This window comes from Camellia sinensis, chromosome 12 (assembly GCF_055761805.1).
Source record: "Camellia sinensis isolate YWXY chromosome 12, ASM5576180v1, whole genome shotgun sequence".
Taxonomy (NCBI): Eukaryota; Viridiplantae; Streptophyta; class Magnoliopsida; order Ericales; family Theaceae; genus Camellia; species Camellia sinensis.
The window spans coordinates 79493088-79507296 of NC_138972.1; the positions used below are offsets into that span (position 1 = coordinate 79493088).

Below are 14209 nucleotides of genomic sequence, written 5' to 3' on the forward strand. Positions count from 1 at the left end.
GGTCCTTAATTTTTAAAGTAATATAAATTGGGATTATTAAACACAATAAATTAATTTTTATTAAATACATCCAATTTTATTAAACACTGATTTACCCCATAAATTCATAGAAAAAGTTTAAGATAGAAATTTTATGGGAATATAAAAATGTGCAGTAGGTGACAATAAATATCATCTTTAAAATACAGCATAGGGTAGAAAAACCTCATTTCTATCCATATTTAGTATGCTAGCATTCCAACTATATAGCATGGTCCTCCTAGCATTTGACGGCATACAATTTTGGCTTTGCTACCCTTATTAGGTATAACTAACCACGGTCAAATATTTTTGTGGTTCCTTATATGCTCCAAAACAGTCTAAAAAGCTAGGTATATAATTAATGAAGTGCAAAAAATAAAACATATATTCAATGCAATTACACTCATAACAAATTGAAATTGAATTTGAAAGCAAAAAATTAGGACAACAATGATGGCGATGATGATGACAACAAGATGACTATTTGATAGCATTTGTATGCATATTTTCTACATTTACAAGCAAAAAAAGACTGCCCACAAGGTACCAAAACTCCAAACTTTTATTTTTTAGTTTTTTTTTTCCTGCCCTCTAAGAGAGGGAATGTGAGAGACGGAACCAAAGCGTCATATATGGATTCATGACTTGTGTCACATTCATTATCATCTGATAAGGGCTTCACTTCAAGTCCCTAGCTAGCTAATAAGGTTACGATACATTTAATGTTAAAAGTTTGCTAATTGACTCCAAACTCAAACCGACTTATATATTATGAGTGTCCTTATATGCATCCATGAAATTCCAAAAAAAATGGAACAAATGGCTTGTCCGAACACGTGTATGGTACGGATGACTCAGTGGCTATGACTGATCTTTTGGTGGATCATATACAATGACTACTCTTTCATATTGTCTTTTCAAGTTCAACAATTCTATGGAATCAAAAAAAAAAAAATGTCAATTATAGTGGCAGACTTCAAAATTGTGGAAAGGGTTAGAGTAAAATTATTTAGAACTTTTAGGGTTAAAGTTTTTTAAAAAAAAAAAAAGCCCAATTAATACACATTAATGTGTGTTTGAGAGAGAAAAGATTAAGTACACAGCTAACTTTTTTGGCATAATACACAAAGTGATGGCCCTAAGACTTGAACCCATAACCTCAAAGTCATCATTAGATTTCATTATTGTAATTATGTTATGATTGATACAATGATAATAGCATTTTTAATCCTCATTAGTTTTTTTCATGTATATACATACCTATCTGTTGATCCTTAAAAAAGGTGCGCCATACTCAACAGTAGTTTTACCCTATAGTGAGTTCTTGATATATTTTTTTAGTTTTTTAGAGCCATTTTGGGTTGTAACTAGTTCGTATTTTTTGGTAGACGTGAATACTAGATGTAGAAAATTGTAAGTACTTGAATTGTATTTTAGAGTTGTTACACTTCAATTGTACTTTCAGGTAGTATGAATAACAGATGTAAGATAATGACTAATCTCTCAGGTTAACTTTTTTCTACTTTCTATTAGTTACATACATTCTTATTTTATATATTATAAATCTCTTAAATCATTTTATTGAATTTAGCTTGAGGAAATTGCAAATCAATAGAATAATAAAAAATATATATATTTTTTGGTGGTGTAAATTTTTTGTGTACATCGTGCAAATATTTCCTGTATTTTGTGCAAATCCTGTGTGTCAGAGTTGCACTAAGAAAGACTCCATCTAAATGCAATTATTTTTTTACTGTCCCACTGATTTACAATTTTCATTTAGTTTTGTTATTGGAATAAAACAATTTTGATTTTTGGCATGTATAAACCTTTTAAGTTCTGTGTTTTTTGATAACTCAATATCTGACCTGAATAGACCTGATGCCTTCAGTGATTCAGTTTGGTGGATTGTTTGCTCTTGCATTGAGACATTTTTGTTGAAAACTTAAAGAAAGCTAAAAAAATAATGGATAAACTGGGGTTGTTTTGGTATCGCATGTGTAATGTTTCTGTTGTTGTAATAACCAAAAATAAATAAATAGTTTTGGAGTCAAAAATAAATACAACAAGATTTATTTTAATGCACCTAATACAACTTATATAACTGAAGTTCAAATGTGAATTCAGCACCTCCACCCTTCAACACCTTTAATGGCCCTACTCGTCTTATGGAATTCCAAATAAATAAAAATTTAATTTTAAAGTATGATGTGCATAATAATGCACCAATAATTTCTTTTGTTTCAAACTCGAATCTTGCATATAGTGTAATACTTACCACTTATATTTGATCTGTTTGGTGTTTGTCAACATTCTATAGACTTTAATTTTAAAAACATCTATAATTTTGAAAAACCAATAATTATATTGTAAAGGTCAAACGAATAAAATAAAAATAAAAATTTTATTGTTAGTAAAAAAATTCCAACACACCACAGATATTAAGGTACTTTTTCTAGTTTCATACTTGATTCCTTAGCTTCTTTTTTTTTTTTTTGAACGAAGTTTCCTTTGCTTGATGGGTATTATCAAAATAATGGGATTATGAATCCATTGGTAATTTGACAAGAAATTCAGGGTATTTTTGTAACTTTGTGTTTCCTCTTAATTGCTCTTATAAAAAGCACAGGAGAGCCACAGTTTGCAGCACAGAAAGTTTTTACAAGTTAGTGGGTTCTTTCCCCAAAAGAGATCTCCTCTTAACTCTTCTCTTCTACTTCCAGCCCCTTCCTTTCTCCCACAAAAAGAAAGGTGTGCCAAATCTATATACTTGTTTAATGTTTGTATGTGTGATCAATTTTCTCTTATCCTTGAGGCCTTCAAAATACTTCTATAAATTACTACATATGTTGATTTATGTATGTTTTGGGGGAGACCAGGAATTAGCTCTCTCTCTCTCTCTCTCTCTCTCTCTCTCTCTCTCTCATGTTTCTACTTCCAAGAATTCCCATTTAGTTTGAAAGTTGCCACATCTCCACAAGTATACTTGTTAATTCTTTATCAGTCATTTTGAATCCATGGTATCATTGTTATTCATATCCTTTGTTTCTTGCCTGCGTTTTTTTTTTTTTTTCTTGAAAAAAACATAGAAAGAATTAGAAAACAATATTGGGGTTTATCTTGCCACTTCTGGTACGAATACAAATCACTCACAGACTGAACATATAATACATATGAATGGATAATGTTTTATAAAGTTTGCTGCTGAAGTTCACATTTAAAAAAAATTAGTCATCAACATATATTTCGTGTTTAATTCTGCGACCATTCTCTATGTTTATAGATTTATTCTTATTTTAAAGAGTGGGTCCAAAAACAAAAAAATAAAAAATCAATAATGCAATGTCAAAAGCTCACATGATTTGTTATGCTCATGCCTCCACCATAGTGATATGACATTTTGATTCAACTGCCAAATTGGTGTTGCATATATATATATATATATTTTGTACATGGGAAAAGCATATTTACCTGTTTCATATTTGTGGGTATTTTATGGCTATATATCTATGTCTATATTTATATTATTATTATATGTGTTTATATAAAGCACATAAGAAATTTTTGTTTACTTAAAACACTCCTAGATATAGTAATTGTCATTATTCTTAAATTTTAACTACTTTTAATAATTGTCATAATTATATGAAATTTCAGTGTAAATGATGGAGAAAGCAAACTCGTCTGGAGGACTACTAAGAACTAAGTCAGATCAACTGTTGGAAACAGTAATGGCGGCAATGAAGTCACCGATGTCGAACGAGGCTGTGGGAGGGGCTGAGGCCGGTAGCGGAACCCTATCGAGGAAATCGAGCAAAACATTATTGACAGCAGCCTCGCCAGGGCGCACTAGTAGCAGTAGTAAGAACACACACATTAGGAAGACTAGGAGTGCCCAAATGAAGCTAGACCTAGATGAGGTCAGCAGCGGAGCCGCCCTAAGCCGAGCCTCTAGTGCCAGCTTAGGATTCTCCTTCTCCTTCACCGGCTTCACCATGCCGCCCGATGACATCTCCGATTCCCAACCATTTAGCGACGATGACATTGGTAAGTGTTTTAAGTTCTTAACTCTCGTGTTCATCAGGCAGTGATAAAATTCCACATTTTTGTAGTCATTGATTTTTGGAGAAATAACAAATAAGTGGGTATTTGTAAAAATAATTTCAGATTAATAGAAAACTTTATAAATTTTAATAATTAAAATTATAAATTTTTTTTATGAAATAATAACTATTTAATAAAGACTCTGTTGGTGTGTGATTTTCCCTTGATTTTTTTATGTCATTTATTTGTGTTAATACTCATGATGAGTTGACAAGTATGTAAATGATAAAAAACGGTATCTAAGTCTATCTTAAATCTAAATGTTTTGAGTTGTCAAAAAAAAAAAAAAAATATGTCACTGGAATAAATAGTTATAAGACACTTTTATAAGACACTTAGGCCATGTTTGTTTGGGCGGACTGGATTAGTATTCCCATGACTAACAGTCCTAGGACTACGAATCCGTTGGATTATGTATCCTATCTTAACTAATAGTCAAGTTTAAAATAGTTAGTCCGTACTTCAATTGTTTAACCAAACATCGGATTAATAATTTTATTGGACTATTAGTCCAATCCCAAGCTCATGTCTACCCAAACAAACATGACCTTAGGGTGTCATTTCAAAAGCAAAAAAAACCATTTTATCACTTTATTCTTATTTTTCATATAAAATAGTCATGTGTTTCTATACCATTAAAAAAACACACAATCATGTAATAAAGTTCAATTTGCATAGTTGATCTATATTTAATATATAAATTATGTAAATATTTCTAATTATTTCACTAATAAAATAAAACTATATATTTTTTTACCTAAACTCATGATATTTATTTATTTCCCATTCCTTTTATATTGTTGTATGGGTACTTTTTTGTTCTCTTGCCTTGTGAGAGACGTTATTGTCCACACAAAGTTAAGAGAGTTCAAATGACCAAAAGGACCCTCTGACATATGAGCCTCTTGATTCATATGAACCAATCTAGAAAAGCATAGAGGTGTTTTTGGCCATTTCACAGTGCTAAAAAGACCAATCCTTATCACAAAACGACCAAAGCTTTCATAAGGTTGAGTTTTGTTGGCAAATGATTGGCTTGGATAAGAACACATTGAGAGAGAGAGAGAGAGAGAGAGAGAGAGAGAGAGAGAGAGGAGAGGGAGAGAGAGACCTTGTGATTTTATCTCATGCATGCAAACTGTCAGCCTATGCTTTTAAAGAAAAGGCCACCAAACATTTTTTTAATTATTTATGTATTTTGGAGGAAAATGTGAATACTGGTGAAAAGTGGGCGCTTTGCTCATCCAAAGAGATAAACTCCAGCTTCTCTGGAGACAAATAATAGGATAGAGATTTTAGTTTACTTACCCAAAGAAATTTAATACTAAAAAAAGGATAAATTATATTGTTTTATCAAAATTTTAGTTTGATCCTGATTATTTTAATTTAAATAATATTAACTCTAAACATTACGGTAAGTCCTATCTAAATTATTGTCAAGTTCTTTTACGTTTACTTTTCATGTAACTCTGTTAAAAAATAATAAATTATAACATTCAGTTTGAATAAAATGATTAAACTTAAACTAAATTTAAATTCTATGATTATTTATGCTAAATAACTATTTATGACTGAATTTCAATTTATTTATTGAACTCTAGATACTATTTATGACTTCTCTATATTTTATTTTTGTAAGAAAATTAGTGAAACATTCATCCCTAATTTTGAGGTCCAATATGTTTTTTTTTAATTACTTTAGTTCCACAATAATATTTATCTGTGAAATCAAAGAAATTTTGATGTGAAAATTGAAATTTTTCTGCCAATGCGAAATTTCTCTGTGTTGAATTTTCTCTATTAAAAGATCTCAACTATTATAAAATATTATATATTTTTTATCTTATAAAATATTAATATAAAAAATTATATATATATATATATATTTTATTATATTTAAACTGTGCCAAACGACTCCACCATATCTTTTACTCTGTTTCTAGTTAATTCTTAAAGTTAACAGCAAAAGGCGAACCAAAAAAGGTTCAAGAAAACATGACTACTTTATGATTGATTACCTAATTCTACAACAAATTGTGGTTACAGCCTCATTCCTTTCCACTACTGTCACACTCATGTCACACTCTTATTTACTGCCATATCCACTTGTCATCAACTGTGTCTAGCCAGCTGTTACATGCCGGAGAAGACAAGTCTTATTTTTATTTTATTTTATTTTATTTTGTTTGATTTATATCTTGGATTTGTTTAAAAAGTTGACTATTTTAATAAGTTATTTTAATTTTTAATTATTTTAATAGGTTAAAACGTTTGTAGTTGAAAAGATAGTTAGATTTTTTTATAGTTGAATGTGATATTTGTGAGAAAAAAAAAATAATTATGAGTTTAATGTGACATTTTATTTTACTGATTATTTTAGACTATTTTATCTTTTTATAAATTTTAGCTAAAAAATAAATCAAAAATTCACTTGCCAAATAGGATCATATACGGTATTAAAATAAAATGTAATGAATTACAAGCATAACAATCAAAATCAAATACATTATATAATTAGTACGAATAAATTTCTAAATTGAAAACACCGAAAATTAAAACTCACATGTAGATGAAGAGATTCAAACTATTGATTTCTTAATAAGGTATAATAATTCTGATCAATCGAATTAGTTCCGTTTATTAAATACAAGTTTATTGAGAGTTTCTACTTTCAAATATCAGTATCTATATTTCTTGTTTAAAATAAACTATCACATAAAAACTTATGATTTGAAAATTAATTTCCGAATAAGAACTTATAGTTTGACTATACTTAGAATTTGAAAGTTGATCTTTAAATCATAAGTTTTTGCTTCATAGTTGATATATAATTCTGTTTGAAAATTAATTTTCAAACAAAAAATGATATGTTAAAAAAAAAAATTAATGTAAAAAATAGAAGCTCCCAAGTCTATTTCATATTGAGGGTCCTAAATTTTGGTATGGTTTTGAAACTTGTGGCAAAAATAATTTAATTTGGAGATGCTTTTCTCTCTCTCTGCAAAATTTTCTTTGCTCTGGTCCCCCAACCCACCATGAATTTTGGCTAAGATTGTTCACAATTTGGGTAGGATTTTGGTAAGATCATTGTACCCAACAAAGCTACTTTGTGGTCCTTACCTTTGATTTTCTCATCAGTTGTGTCTTTCAAAAATTTAAAGCGTGAGATATCTTTCTTAGACATAAACATTTTTAGTTTCTTAAAAAGTTGTCAAATCACAATCAAATAATGACAACAACTAAACAAAATTATGCAAAAAGCAAGATTTTATACAATCCTCTCCCTCCATCATTTATTTTTTGGTTAAATCTTATTGTCAAGCGGCTACACCGAGTAAGGATTTACGGATGTTATGATATTCTCACGGAACGTCTTTTTTCATTGTTCCCCAAAAAAAAAAGAGGCACATTTTGGCTTGATTATTAGAAAATCCTTTGCCAATAAAAAAAACTTAGTCATTTTGATTAATTTTTGGACCCATCAAAATGTTAGGTAGAAAAATCATTTGATCATGTAGGTAAGTTCAAAGCTTTCTAAAAGAGGATGCTTTAAGCATAATTCTCCCCACAAAAGCCTAGAAAAGGAGGGTCGGGGAGGTATTGAAGTGCAATAACAGAAACAAGTACACAAAAATAGTTTTGCTACATAAACAAAAATAAACAAATAAAAGAACGGTTATGCTCTAGACCACCAGCACCCCCACACCGCCACACATTTGTGAGAGAGAGGGAGGAGAGAGAGAGGAAAATAAATAAATAAATAATATGTGATCACAAATCAATTGGGGGTTGCGGAGGTCCAAAGTATTTTTCATAAAAGAATCATACAAAAGAGTCATTGACAGAAATGGAGGTCAGCTTCCCACCCCCTCCCTTACGCCTATTTTGTAGAATTTAGTGATTTATTTTTGTACTTTCTCTATGTTAGACTTTCTTTGACAGAAATTTAGACTTTTTTTTGACAAGTGAAATGAAAATTTATTAACTCGACAAATAAGGTACATCAAGAAAATAAAGGCTAAGGGGAAAAAAAATCATAGCTAAATGGGCATGCCCCAAACTATAATGAACCCAATCCTTAACTAATCATATGCTAAAACCTTAGTCCCAGAAACTGAATGCACCCAAGATAGAAACAAAATCAAAATCCTCTGTTCTTCATGTCCTCTCCCTCCCTGGTAAAGAACAAGTTTCACACCATAAAGAAACAAAAATTGGGACTTAAGTAAACATTTCTACCTCAAATCATTCATAAACACATGAGGCATGAAGCCGGATCAAACAACAGTTAGAATGCCGGTAATTCAAACAATCGACAATATCAAACGTGCATGTATATATATTAGTGTATCAAACAAAATTGGAAAAGCAAAATCAGAAGTCTGCTTATTTATAAATACTGAACATGATTACTTACAGCGGAGGATCTTGAAGCTGGCATACACAAGAAGAGGATTCAAGCAGAACCAACCTTGCCTATCTATCTCAAGGTAACATATATAACATAACAATGACATTCCTACCTTTGCTTGTTTTTTTTTTTTTTTTGGTTTTTTTTGTGTGTGTGTGTGTGTGGATGTACAGGGCATATATATATGTATCGAGATGACAAACCCCTATTTTCACAAAAGAGCATGGATTAATTTTCATACTATATGTATTTGGACAGGAAATGATGGAGATTAGCTAGAGATCAACGCGACCCAGTTGAACATGGCTATCATGTCAGGTTAAGTCTTGTACAGAGTCCTATTTATATGACATTTTTGTACAAGACTTTCCTTTCACCACCACCACAAACAACAATGCAAACAGAACGCCCATAATTCATTGAAAAATAAAATAATATTCATCTAGGAAACAAACATAAGAACTAGTTCAAACTCCTTCATAATCAACTGTGAAATTGGTTTCAAATCCATCATCTGAGACAACTTTCAGGTATATTGTATAAAAGACAATAACTAAAAACACAGCCATGCTCAGTACAAATACTACTATGCTATTTTGTGACAATTATATGTATATATACATACACCTATTATTGTTGCCAATATTGTAAATGGAGACTTCTTTTTTTTTTTTTTTTTTTTGTTTTTTTTTCTGAATATGCAGTTTACGGACGTGACATACAAGGTGGTTATAAAAGGAGTGACATCAACAGTGGAGAAAGAAATATTGAATGGGATTTCTGGTTCGGTGAATCCTGGAGAAGTTTTGGCATTGATGGGGCCTTCGGGGAGTGGAAAGACTACACTTCTAAGTCTGCTCGGTGGCAGAGTGAGAGGGTCGATACCAGGAGGTTCAATTACTTATAATGACCAGCCATATTCGAAGTTCCTAAAGAGCAGGTAATAATCTAGATATACATGAAAGAGCTAGTAGCATTGTATTTATGCGTGTTTGGTTCTCAGGAAATTTACTGTAAAACTCCTATCTTTGGTTACAAGGAATATTTCACTACTCAAAAATCTATATATGAGACTTGAAAACTGGTATAAGACACAGCAGTAGGCAGTCCGAGTAAGGTAAGTAATGTGCTTATGCATATAAAGCAAAATAAAACACTTTCAATTTGTACAAGCTATGTCTATCAGTTGGGCTGCATATTAAGAAAGAGTAGTATACATACACAATAACAGTTTTCTCATAGGCCTTTGTTACATATATTCACAGAAATTCATCATCACTACAACTAATGCAAAGAAAGGTAAAACCTAAGAAGCTTGGACACGGACACGTGACACGACACAAACAAATTGATATTAAAATTTAAAAATTTTATAAACAAATTTAAACTTTCTTGTATTTTTCTGTGTTTTTTGTAAGAAACTAAAGCTTAGTTACCATGCTACCATGGGATGGATATAAAAATTACCTTCTTATAACTTCCATCACTTTTATGCTAAACAAACTCAGGAAAGTTCTAACTTTTTTCCACCATTTACTTTGCATTCCCCCACTTTCATCATAACCAAACTTAGCCTGATTAAGACAGATTTCCTCAAAACCCTACCTGATTGAAATTGGTTTTATAATTTCTTTCACCTATATGAATGTTCAATGTTCACATAAAAGTATAGCCTGAACATTACCATTAAAAAAAATAAGTGATGTGAAAATAAAGGGTAATCACAACATGAAATATATTTCAGGATAGGATTCGTGACTCAAGATGACGTGCTCTTTCCTCACCTTACAGTGAGGGAAACATTAACATATGCAGCACTCCTACGGCTTCCAAAGACATTGACAAAACAGGAAAAGGAAAAACGAGCCATAGACGTAATCGACGAGTTGGGCTTGGAGAGGTAAATTCTCATTTCTCTGCTATGCTATTATCTTCAATTATGTGTTAGCTAAAGTCAGATATAGCAAAAAACAGACCACACACAAATGAATCATACCTGTTCTCATGAGCTGATCAATGAGGAATATCAATGTGCCTAGGTGTCAAGACACTATGATCGGTGGCTCTTTTGTTCGGGGAGTTTCAGGAGGAGAGAGGAAGCGTGTCTGTATTGGCAATGAGATTATAATCAACCCTTCTCTTTTGTTTCTCGATGAACCAACCTCTGGCCTGGATTCTACAACTGCTTTGAGGATCGTTCAAATCTTACAAGACATAGCTGAGGTATATTGCATTTCAAGTCCAAAGCTTCAATTTCACATTATTATGAGCAAATTCATGATTATATATGACAACAAAAATACAAATTATAACTATAACAAATCAAACCTATCTTCATCCCAACTTCTCAGAGTTTTCTTTACCCACTGTGCCATATCTAGGGCCACAGGTTGTACAAATCATCAGCAAATCACCTAGACAATGAGAGAACAACTTATAGAGGCAACGGTAAGAAACGGTGATATGATCACCATAAATGGAAATGTTACGAGAAGACCTAAATTAACACGGGATGTAGTTATAAAAAAAAATTTAAACTAAGCATATAGCCCTTGACAGAGCAGAATGACGGAAAATGATTCATGTAGCCAACCCCACTTAAGTGGGACATAAGGCTTACTTTAGTTTGGTCTAATTTGTTTCAATTTCATCGCAGGGTGGGAAAACAGTGATCACCACAATCCACCAGCCATCCAGCAGACTCTTCCACAAATTTGACAAGTTAATCCTTCTTGGAAAAGGAAGTTTGCTTTATTTTGGAAAGGCATCAGAAGCAATGGTTTATTTTTCATCCATCGGATGCTCCCCACTAATTGCCATGAATCCAGCAGAGTTCCTGCTAGACCTCGCAAATGGTAACATAAATGATGTCTCTGTACCATCCGAATTGGAGGACAGAGTGCAAATGGGAAACTCAGAAACAGAGACAAGAAATGGGAAGCCCTCTCCTGCAGTTGTTCATGAGGTAAAGTAATATTGAACTCAAAAACATAAAAAGATGGGTTGTCACACATTGAATGACTTCCTCAAATATTAATGAAAAACAACGCATGTCATTCAAAAAATTCTAGCTAAAACTAGTAAAATCGGCTGAAAATTTTATGCCCTTAGAGATGGTATATCATGACGCTAAAGAGTATTTGTAATTGTGACTAGTAGAGTGAGTGCTAGATTATGACTATTGATGTTATTTTCATTTGGAAACAGTATCTAGTAGAGGCTTATGAGACAAGAGCAGCAGACAATGAGAAAAAGAAGCTTATGATTCCTATACCAATTGATGAAGAACTGAAGTCAAAAGTGTATACTTCAAAGCGAGAATGGGGAGCAAGCTGGTGGAAACAGTTCTCCATATTATTCTGTAGAGGACTCAAAGAACGGCGCCATGACTATTTTAGCTGGTTGAGAATTACACAAGTTCTCGCTACTGCGGTTATTTTGGGATTGCTCTGGTGGCAATCAGATGGTAATAGCCCCCAAAACCTGCAAGATCAGGTATGCAATCATTGCCTTGTGAAAATGCACAAGTTGACCAATTAAAATGGAATCCCTAACCAGCTATTGCTCCTCAATCCCCAAACATAGAAGCTGAATAACCCCCCCCCCCCCCCCCCAAAAAAAAAAGAAAAGAAAAAAAAGAAAGACAAAATATAAATGAACCACTTACATAAAAGAACTCTCAACCATTTTTGAGCTAGGGCTAGAAGGGAACAGAAACTTGAACTACAAACTTTATAAATATTGATTATAATTCAAAAATTGTATTAATTTTGGCTAAATTTGATTAGTTCTCTCAATAAAACAATTCTGTGAAATGTCAGTTAAAGAATGAGAAGATTCCACAGAATCCCATCTAAAAGAAGCTAATAGTTAATTTCATATAGTTCTATGACAAAAGAAACCTGATTTAGGTTGGTCATCGAAATCTTCATTTTGGTCTCAACCTTATACCATAATATACATCTGCATTAATGCAGGCGGGGCTGCTTTTCTTCATTGCTGTCTTCTGGGGATTTTTTCCAGTCTTCACAGCAATCTTCACGTTTCCTCAAGAAAGAGCCATGCTGAACAAGGAACGAGCAGCCGACATGTACAGACTAAGCGCATATTTTGTGGCTAGGACTACAAGCGACCTTCCTCTGGACCTTTTACTGCCCGTTCTTTTCCTTCTTGTGGTCTATTTTATGGCAGGCTTGAGAAAGACTGCTGGTCCATTTTTTCTAACCATGGTTACGGTGTTCCTCTGCATTGTGGCAGCTCAGGTAATGCTTCTTTATTCATCTCGTTGACAAAATAAATACATCGCAAAAAAGTTGCAACGTTGTCTAACAGCTTAAGCTTTTAGAGTAACAATTGTTAATATGGTAACATTCAAAGTAAGAAGATCTTGTGCTTGAATCTTGACACCTGTTTGGTGCAACTTCTTGTAAGCTGAAAGCTACTAATTAGAAAGAAGAAGCCAAAAGCACCTTCTAGATAATCAAATTGTTTCAACTTATTTAAACTATTTCCGCTTAGTAAGTTGTGAGCAAAAGTTGCACCAAACAGTTTGGAACAAACTCTCAAAAAAAAAAAAAAAAGAGAGTGGATATAAGTAGCTCATATAAGTGCACCAACAGCCCCTGAATGAATTTATGTGCTCAGCCCGGTCCTAGAGTCAGAAACATATTAGAGTCAGCAACCATTTGTTAACAAGATCAACACGGTACCATACCACTCCTACAATGCTTCATAACAAGCTTGGGTGCAATGGCAGGGACTTGGACTAGCTATTGGGGCTACACTGATGGACTTAAAGAGAGCAACAACTTTGGCCTCTGTAACAGTAATGACCTTCATGTTGGCCGGTGGATACTTTGTGGCGGTAAGCATGCAATTTGCTTAAAAGTTAAATTTACCTCATCTTTAATTCTCGGAAAGAAAGTACTCAAACAAAACAAAAATCTATACCGAGTTCTTAGATTAATTAACAAATATTTCTGTTGCAGAAAGTTCCAGTATTCATATCATGGCTCCGCTATCTGTCTTTCAACTATCACACATACAAACTTCTTCTGAAGGTGCAGTACGAACACATTACTGACTCAATCAATGGAGTGAAAATAGACAGCGGTTTAACTGAAGTTAGTTGCCTCCTGGCCATGGTTGTTGGTTACCGTCTCTTGGCATACCTATCTTTGCGAAGGACGAAGCTCTAGCTGGGAGGTTAAAGGAGAGAAGATTTTTTGAGTGAGGACAAAGCTGAGCACATTAGCTAGCTTCTGCTTTCTACCAATCGAAGAGCTATCTAGAGAAGACTCTGAGATACAGGGTCACAAATCGGAAACTAAACCACTGATCCAGAACTTTTATGAGCTTTTTTGCACCTCTAAGAAACCTAAACCCTTAATGTAGCGGAAAATACCATAAAGGAGAATATTATATATTATCACAGGCATGTACGTGGATGTAACTGCCCAAAGTTTCCTTGTGGTTGGTTTTACATACATTTTGAACTCAATATAAAGATAGGTCCTTCACATTTGTGAGAGTACTTTATCTGTTGTAACCAACTGCTACTCATACATATCTATTAAATCCAGGTAGCATCTCAAAAATTCAGCTTTGCATTTGGTATTGGAAACTGGAATTGGTTTATGCACTTCTATATCTTAATTATTGGACGTCTCAGAA

General features: G+C 32.7%; 1 protein-coding gene across 3 annotated transcripts; it reads left to right on the top strand.

Moving 5' to 3' along the window:
* The first annotated feature begins 2504 nt into the window (after window positions 1-2504).
* Window positions 2505-14133, top strand: ABCG22 (ABC-2 type transporter family protein). Of its 3 annotated transcripts, none has more exons than XM_028205004.2 (11): window positions 2505-2772; window positions 3679-4068; window positions 8545-8615; window positions 9241-9476; window positions 10281-10436; window positions 10576-10759; window positions 11193-11501; window positions 11744-12031; window positions 12514-12798; window positions 13293-13400; window positions 13525-14133. In XM_028205004.2, the coding sequence occupies exons 2-11, from the start codon at window positions 3684-3686 to the stop codon at window positions 13732-13734; spliced, it is 2232 nt and encodes a 743-aa protein (XP_028060805.1). In that variant the 5' UTR covers window positions 2505-2772; window positions 3679-3683; the 3' UTR covers window positions 13735-14133. The 3 variants fall into 3 exon arrangements, with proteins under 3 accessions (XP_028060805.1, XP_028060807.1, XP_028060806.1); XM_028205006.2 differs by having other exon boundaries at window positions 2675-3001; XM_028205005.2 differs by having other exon boundaries at window positions 2678-3041.
* The last annotated feature ends 76 nt before the right edge of the window (window positions 14134-14209 follow it).

Coding starts and splice junctions, on each gene's coding strand:
- ABCG22 (XM_028205004.2), top strand. CDS start 3,684: ATGATGGAGAAAGCAAACTCGTCTGGAGGACTACTAAGAACTAAGTCA. Junction 9,477..10,280: donor TCGAAGTTCCTAAAGAGCAG/GTAATAATCTAG, acceptor AATATATTTCAG/GATAGGATTCGTGACTCAAG. Junction 10,760..11,192: donor TCTTACAAGACATAGCTGAG/GTATATTGCATT, acceptor ATTTCATCGCAG/GGTGGGAAAACAGTGATCAC.